General features: G+C 31.5%; 1 protein-coding gene across 1 annotated transcript; it reads right to left on the bottom strand.

The window, feature by feature from the left end:
- Window positions 1-4,025: 4,025 nt before the first annotated feature.
- Window positions 4,026-4,730, bottom strand: LOC113867966. The gene has a single exon (XM_027503496.1). It carries the CDS (start codon window positions 4,650-4,652, stop codon window positions 4,293-4,295), a length of 360 nt encoding a protein of 119 aa, XP_027359297.1. The 5' UTR covers window positions 4,653-4,730; the 3' UTR covers window positions 4,026-4,292.
- Between the last annotated feature and the right edge of the window lie 3,370 nt (window positions 4,731-8,100).

The following is an 8,100-nucleotide window of genomic DNA, read 5'->3' as shown; positions in this document are numbered from 1 at the left end:
AATTTCAATGGATAATAAAAGTGGGTTAAGCTTTTACTTAAGGATAAGGTAGCAAGATACTTAGTAGACCTATGTTGCCTTAGTAGAAAGAAACTTGATGAAATCACAAAACCTCCAAAACTAAACGAACTATAAGGGTTAAAAAGCTTTGAAAGAAAGAAGCGCACAAGGAATAAGGAGGCTTTTGAACTTATTTTGCTTTGTGGTCCAATTGACTCTCTAACCACTTCACTAGGACCAATTCACCCTCTAACTAGTGAATTGACCCTTTGAGCATTCCTTGTCTAAGTTACACGCTAATGCCATCATAAATCACCATCAGACCATTCTTTGTCTATAAGAAGCCATATTCATAGACTATTAGGACCAGTTATTGAAAACCCCACTTACTTTTGCTTCAGCCTCAGCTAGAAGACAATCTTAATTTTGCTGATCAAATATAAAGTTAATATGAAACTTTCAGAATCAATTAAGAAAATATTTTGTCCATCTGATATCTACCCTAAGCAATCCGTTTTAATTGTCATAAAAGAAAACTCATATAGATATCAGTATTTACTTTGCTGTATAACTATTTTATCATATTACATGAATAAAAACGGCAACCAATGATATAGCTATTAGCTAATACTACTAATCTTACCACCTAAATTTGGAACCAAGTATATCAAATTGTGCTTTAACAAATACATTAACTTAGCATATGGTAACTAACTTTGAGCTCATACACAAGCATTTACGCCAAAATAGCTGCTAGCTTTTAAGCACCCTAGCAGACACATCATATATCCAGTATATTAAAGGTTCCATTTACTTCACAGAAAATAACTTCATAATCAAAATGGAACCTCCACGGCATGTTCTATTAATGACTTCCTGGAATTTGACTTATTGTCTAAACATAATGGAAAAATGCAGATACTGCTGCCTGAAGTATAATACCTTGCTTTGAAATCAGCCCCCTTGAACTTTTGAATTAGGGTGACAGGTCCCTAAACTTTCTAAAAGCAAACCCTTATTTGCAAATTAAGTTAAAATATGTGACTTGCATGGTTAATTAATATACATAATACTAATAGTCTCTACATTGTAAATATAATTTTAAAAAATGTAAAACTTTTATCCTCTTTATTTACTTTACATTTCCATAAAATAAAAAATAAATAATTTAACAATATTAACTTACAGGAGGAACTTTAAAAAAAGGATATGAAGAAGTTAGAGATTATCATGTGTATGAATCAATACATACAATGAACATTTTTGTCAAACGTATGGATGAAATGTCGATTTCAAACATCAGGAAAGTTAGAGAGTCTTTCATCCAAAATTGAAATTACATGGTAGCTATTTCAAAATGGGGTAAGGTTTTTTTTTTGGGAGAGGCGCATACATTTTTGTCTAAAAACAATTTATAAATCATAACCATCACAGGTGCTCAGCAATAACAGAACAATACACAAAACCAGCATTAAAAATGGTCACCAAGGATCCTTTGAAACCTGCCTTAGAATTTCAAAGAGTATGGAATCTAAATGAATGGCATTAACCAACAAGAGACAGTAAGCATTCAATCTGATTATTGAACAAAGACATGATTGCTAACTAACTACTTAGCTATTGATATGGTCATATAGAAGAGATAGCTGATGCCAGAAAATAAAATCTTATGAGAAAAGGAACAAAGGGATAGACAAAAGCTAGGTTTTATGTATAAGCTTAACAAAAGCTAGGGTTGAAGAGCATAGAAACATCCACAAGTCCATTTATAGTATTTCCCAAGTTAAATTAGATGAGAATCAATCACTAGTGCAATATTTATTTGGCTGCCAGCATATCTTGCTTTAGTCTCTTCAGATATTTCAGTGTTTAGATACAGGGTCATTCTTCTCGCATAGTGCATACTCTGGTTTTCTACAAAATTGAATTCAGTTAGCGGTGTAGGTTTTACGAACGAATGAATTTTACAGCAGACTTCATTAGAGTATTCATATATTCTTCTGTGCTCATGCTAGGAGTCTTAAGATTTTATAGAATTAAGGTTACCAATGGACAGAGACAGAAATCAATGTAATTCTTTCAAATTAATGAAAAGACATATTTTAGGGTTTCCATACCCTAGAGCTCTTTCCCATGTATTATACAATTCCATTCTAGGTGTAATGTAAATGAACCCTTGAGACAATTGCCAAGGTTTAATCAGAACATAATCGTCTGCTCTTCCTCCAAATTTTCAATCTTGGACATCCAATTATAATACAATAACCTAATAATGTTTAATCTGAACACTAAACAATCTCATGCTTTGCTTTAATAGTTTTAAACAATCCAAACCCATATATCACAGTTCATAAGTATAGTTCAAACTCCAAAGCCCATAGCACCTTCATTTTGGATCTACATAAACACTCAATCAACCACCAGAGAATTGCACTAAATTTTTTAAAAGAAAAGGAAGCAGCGAAACAATCTCCTGAATGGAATTTGTCATGAAGCATGACTACGATATCCAAAGTTATTTTCTGCTTTTGTTTCAACTTTCAAGCTTCAATTCAAGCCTAACATGTACTCAGTGAAGTTAAAAGATGAAACAGGAGTGAAGTAAAAATATAAAGCAGAAAACCCATAAAATTCTAAAGGTAAGAAAAGGGCCACTACTGTGTTAGAAATAGTTAAGCAATAGTCAGTACATCGCACAAAAATGCTGTCTAACATAGTTGAAGTTTATTCTTCCAGTGACAGCCCTAGTGAGCAGATCAGGAACAAGAATTAGTTTACATCAAGGGTTTAAGCTAAGGCAAATTATGGAAATAGGTTGATAAGAACTTTGGGAGAACCTCACCACAAAAGCTAGTCATTACAGTTAGAGAACCCAAGGCATTACAAACCCCACACTAGAATCCCATACTTTCAATACCTTGCAATTGGATCCCACATAGGTTAAGTATATCTATGGGATAAAGGATTAATTTGAAAGGATTGAAATCTGATATGATCACAATTAAATCCTATGTCAAAAAGAAACACTAGAAGATATATTCTGAATATACTTCCCGAATTCTCAATCTGTTGAAATAACATAGAGAATCACAATTTATAGAACCCCCCCCCCCCAATATATTATTCTAGAACTGACTAGACTCTTAATTGGCTTAAATAATGACTTTTGAACTACCTTTAACACTTAGACCCATAATTATGAGATTGGACTTTTGTAGGATTAATTAACTTGTCAAATACATAGAACAACAACTCTTGAGTAGCTACAATATGTAATTTTTACTGACTCAACTTCTAAAACTGTTACTTGACACACAAAGAAGACTTCTATATTCTGCATAACCTTGGATCTTGGATCTTGTATTTAAAATTTTAAAGTAATAGAAAATTGGATGAGGTTATTTGATTCCAAAAAAACTCAAAGAAAAGTCAAGGATAAAATCAAAGAAAGTAAAATAACTCATTGTTGCCCATACTTGTAATCTGAGAACTTTTTGCGACTGAAATTTAAGAACAGAACTACAAAATAGAAAATAGACTTAATCTAACTTAAAAAACAAGCTTCTGTCTCAATTAGCACCAATGCAAATATTTAAGATTTGACTCGATGTTGACATCGAAGGTTCAATCCTCCACCAGAACACCTTCCCCCCTATCATACCCTAGGGCTTGCAATTCCTATGTAATCTACATAGGAGGTGCAAACACCAAGGCAGGTGAAGGGTAAAAGTTTCACTCCACAAACCAGATCCTCGTCCAGTCATCCTCCTTAACGAGTGTTTGGTGTCATAAGATACCGTGCCCATATGCACAAATCTAGCAAATTAAAACAAGATAAAAAACAAAGAAAGAAAGATTTTATCCTCGTTGATACAAGCTTAACTGCCAAGTCAAAAATCGATATCGACACTTAAAATATAATCACAGAGCAGAAACAATAGATCCTGCTAACGCGTTAGAACATATATATAAAAGTCGAAGCATAAGGCGTAATCATAAACAAACTACAATTATGCCACTGATAACCCACCAAATTTTATTTATTCCCCTCTGTAATCTGCACTGGATAATATAATCATGAAACCACAAATAAAGCGAAAACAAAAACAAAGGGACAATTATCATCCATCTAAGAGACACAAGACTGTGAAGCATCAAATAAAGTACAATAACAACATCGTGATTAACCAAAATAAATCTTTAAACACATCTTCCCTCATTCATTCTTTTTCTCACTAAAAAGTAATTTAAAAAACAAAAATAAAAGGCAGAAAAAATAATCGACGGTTCACCTAAGTCTGTCTCCTCATGCGCTTTCTGAGTTTCTGGTACTTGTGTTTGTTCATCTTCTTCTTGCGCTTCTTCTTGACGCTATCGGCCCAGAGGGTTCCAGATTCTTCGGACACCGATTCCTCGGGGAAGAAAAACCCACTTGCAAAAAGGGGTTTTGGGGAAAACCCAAAAGGGAAAGTGGGAAATATGAGGGTGGAAGGAGCGGAGTGGTGCGTCACTGGGGTTGGGGCTGGTGAAGTAGGAGAGGATGGGTTGTGAAATTCGAGAATGGGGTTTGGTGATTGGGAGGGACGAAAGGCGGTGATGAATGGAAAGGGTGGGACTGATTTTCTCAGCACTTTCTGAAGCGCCGAAGCCATTGCTGAATCCAAGCGATGTTGCGCAGTCACTGAGATGCGTTGCCAAACATAATAAGCGTTTTGTGTTTTAGTATAAGTATGTTCAGATCCAATATAATGCAAATCATATATAAGTTGAATCCAAAATTTAAAAATTAAATTAAGAAAATACGAATTTTAGAGTATTTTTGTAAGACAAGTTTGTTATTTTTTTTGTGTAATATATATATATATATATATTGTGTGTAAATAAATTAATAAAATTGTTTAGTAAATATGGAATAAAAAAATTATAACTTTAAAAGTTAATTTTTAAAAATTACTTTAAAGATTTGTTTGAAAGTTTTTAAATAAAAGAAAAAATATTTATAAATTTTTTTAAATTATTTTAATTTTATATTTTTAAGTTTTTAAATTTAATTTAAAGCATAATTTTATATTAACTCTTATTGTTTAATTTTTTTTTTCTTTTCCTCTTTAGGGTCATTTTTTAAATTATGGTTATTTTAAATTACGAGAATATAACAATATTAATTTAATATAGTCTTTTATAAAGATGCATTTTTATATATCATGTAAACAATTGTTTCATGTTGTCAAAAATCAAATTTTGCAGATCAAAAATTGCAACTTGCAAGTTATCAAAAAGTAAAAGTGAAATTATAAAAATTGCAATGCGCATGTTTTGACCGAATTAAATTTTAAAAAAATCTTAAAATTACAAATGGCGATATTTGACCACAAAAGAAAATAGAAATAATATTCTAAACTCGTTCATGGCGACATTTAACCAAGGATAATGATTTAAAAATAGTAAAAAATTGTAACTTGTAATTTTTAAGTGATGAATCTATAAATACAGAACTTTTAGTAGTCATCGACCATTTGTGATTGCATACATATTTCTTCTTAGTTTCTAATAATTTTGTGTCTTTGTATAAGGAAAAAATGAGTGTTGCTATTATTGTTTATTTCAATGGTGAGATTATATCAAATACGAGTGAATGTGTGATTTTTACATGTGAGAAGCCAATATGTATATATATTTCATACATCGTATCATTTAAAGATTTAAAGTATTGGCTCAGTTAATATATTAATGTTTCGTTTCCCAAAATAGCATAAAGTGTTATGTATAGATGTCCAGTGTTGATACTTGATGGTTTTATGCAATATTATACAATTTCTATAACAAACGATGATGTTCAACAAATGTTTCATATACATAAGCAACATCATCATCCAAATGGTACCATTGAGTTGTATGTTGTTTTCAAAAATAATGCGGTTGAAGAAGAATATGCAGGGACCATGCTACACACAAAGATAGAATGGGAACAGAACAACAGTGAAAGTGATGACAATGATTTTAAAGGTGAACATGGAAGCAAGGAAAGCCATGAAGATTCTGACGATGATGATGATGATGATGATGATGATGAGGAGGAGGAGGAGGAGGAGGAGGAGCCCCATCTAGTTGGTCTACATCCATATGGAGAGCCACAATTCATGCGTGATTTAGATGTTGATGTTATGAATGTTCTGAGTTTCCAAAGTATGCAAAATTAGGTATGTGTATTTTATAATTATGTAGTAGTTTATGTATTAATTACTTATAAGTAATTATAAACAAATAATCGGTGAAACAAATAATAAAAAAAATACCTAAATAACATAAATACATAAAATCATTAGTAATTACTAATACAGAAGTTACTTATATAGAAATTACTAATACAAAAATTACAAGTATAGAAATCACTAACAATTACATCCTAAAAAGGACGACATTAACACAAAACAGAAATTATTATCCTCTTTTTCCCTTTTTCTTCTTTATTGATAAAGGACTATATTTATGATAAGTTCGTAATTAGGCCTTCTTCTACATTGATTTACACTGATTTATATGTTAAATGTACAATTTAGTATGAAGAGACCACAAGTAGATTTTGGGTGTGTTTTGGACCCAAATTGATGAAAGATTAGAGCTTTGCAGCAGTTAGCACGCGTAGACCCTTTCAATAAGGCCTTGCACAACCGTGCTCATCTGCGAGAAGTCCAATTATAAAGAGCTTTTAGGGTTTTCAAATCCTATAAAAAAGATACCTCAGGTATTCTGTTGGACACACTGTTTACATCTTGGCTTTTGCTCTTTTATACATCTCTCATCCCATTTCTCTTGCACGTGATCTTTGGCATACTCTTAGCATGACTTAGAGCTTCAAGCGATCATACTTGAAGACTGGGAACTAACCTCATTTTAGTTTTCTTTTCTCTATGGCTTTGTTTATAATTGTTTTAATTCCTTTCTTTCGCATGCGTAATTAAGTCCATAGCTAGGACTATAAGAACTATTATTCATGAATTTATGGGATTTTGAAATTTGAATCTATATTTGGTTTCCATTCATGATTAGCTTTTATCCTATTGCACATAATTATAGTCCTAATTAATTATATCGTTAGGGGATCGTACCTCAATTAGTTAATGAACCTATAGGACAAAATGAGACAAAGGATTAGGTGGATCAAACCAATCTTTCTCTTCCAATTGTTATTAAATTAACAAGTTTATAAGTGTTTTATGCTTTCTTTAATTAATATCTTGCATGATCATTAGGTATTAATAGTATTTGTATGAATGATTGATAATTACAAAAAAATTAAATTTAGAGTTAAACAAAAAAAAATAACATAAAAGATTGAATGAGAAAACTCATATACTTAGGTTTCTTTCCTATAAGTTTAACTAAGATGTGTGTTGTGTTATTTGCTTTTATTCATAATTAATTTTATAATTAAATTCTAGTTCGTACTTAATTTAAGTAGGCTCAAACAATTGAATTAAGAAATTCTTAATAATTGGAAATCAATCCTTGTAGTACGATATTTCAGAAACTTATTTTAGAACCTTTTATTACTCTTTGATAGGTACACTTGCCTACGAACAAGATTTTGGCGTTGTTGCCAGGAACTGTCTTTCTAATATTAAGAAAATCTTGAATTTAATTGATTTAAGCAATTCGTGTTTTACTTTATTTTAACTTTGTTTTGTTTATTTTAAAAAAATTATTTATTTATATATTTATTTTTTTTGTTTTATTTTATAATTTTTTAGTGTATGCTCACTCGTTTTAAGTGCTCTACAACTTTTTCATTTGATCTAGAAATCAAGAAAACAACACGTAGGCTAAGGAAGGAGTGCAGGAAAAAAATATGGCGAAAGAACAATCAATTTTGGAGTATATGACAGCACATAACCTTCAAATAGAGCACCAAGCCCAAACAATGACGTCCCGTTTGGAGAATGACCCTTATGGCATGGTTTAGTCAGTTATTCTCGCAGTTCAAATAAGATTCAGATCACCACTTCTTTGAATGCATGGTTCTTGCCTTCCTCTTTCCTCCCTCCTTGGAGCTCGTCAGCCCAAACCTAATCCAATGGAGCAATACAATGTCATCACCCT

The sequence above is a fragment of the Abrus precatorius genome, unplaced genomic scaffold (assembly GCF_003935025.1).
Source record: "Abrus precatorius isolate BTA unplaced genomic scaffold, Abrus_2018 Scaffold5, whole genome shotgun sequence".
Lineage (NCBI taxonomy): Eukaryota > Viridiplantae > Streptophyta > Magnoliopsida > Fabales > Fabaceae > Abrus > Abrus precatorius.
The sequence above is the reverse complement of the archived record's forward strand: the minus strand, read 5'-3'. Positions and strand labels throughout refer to the sequence as shown.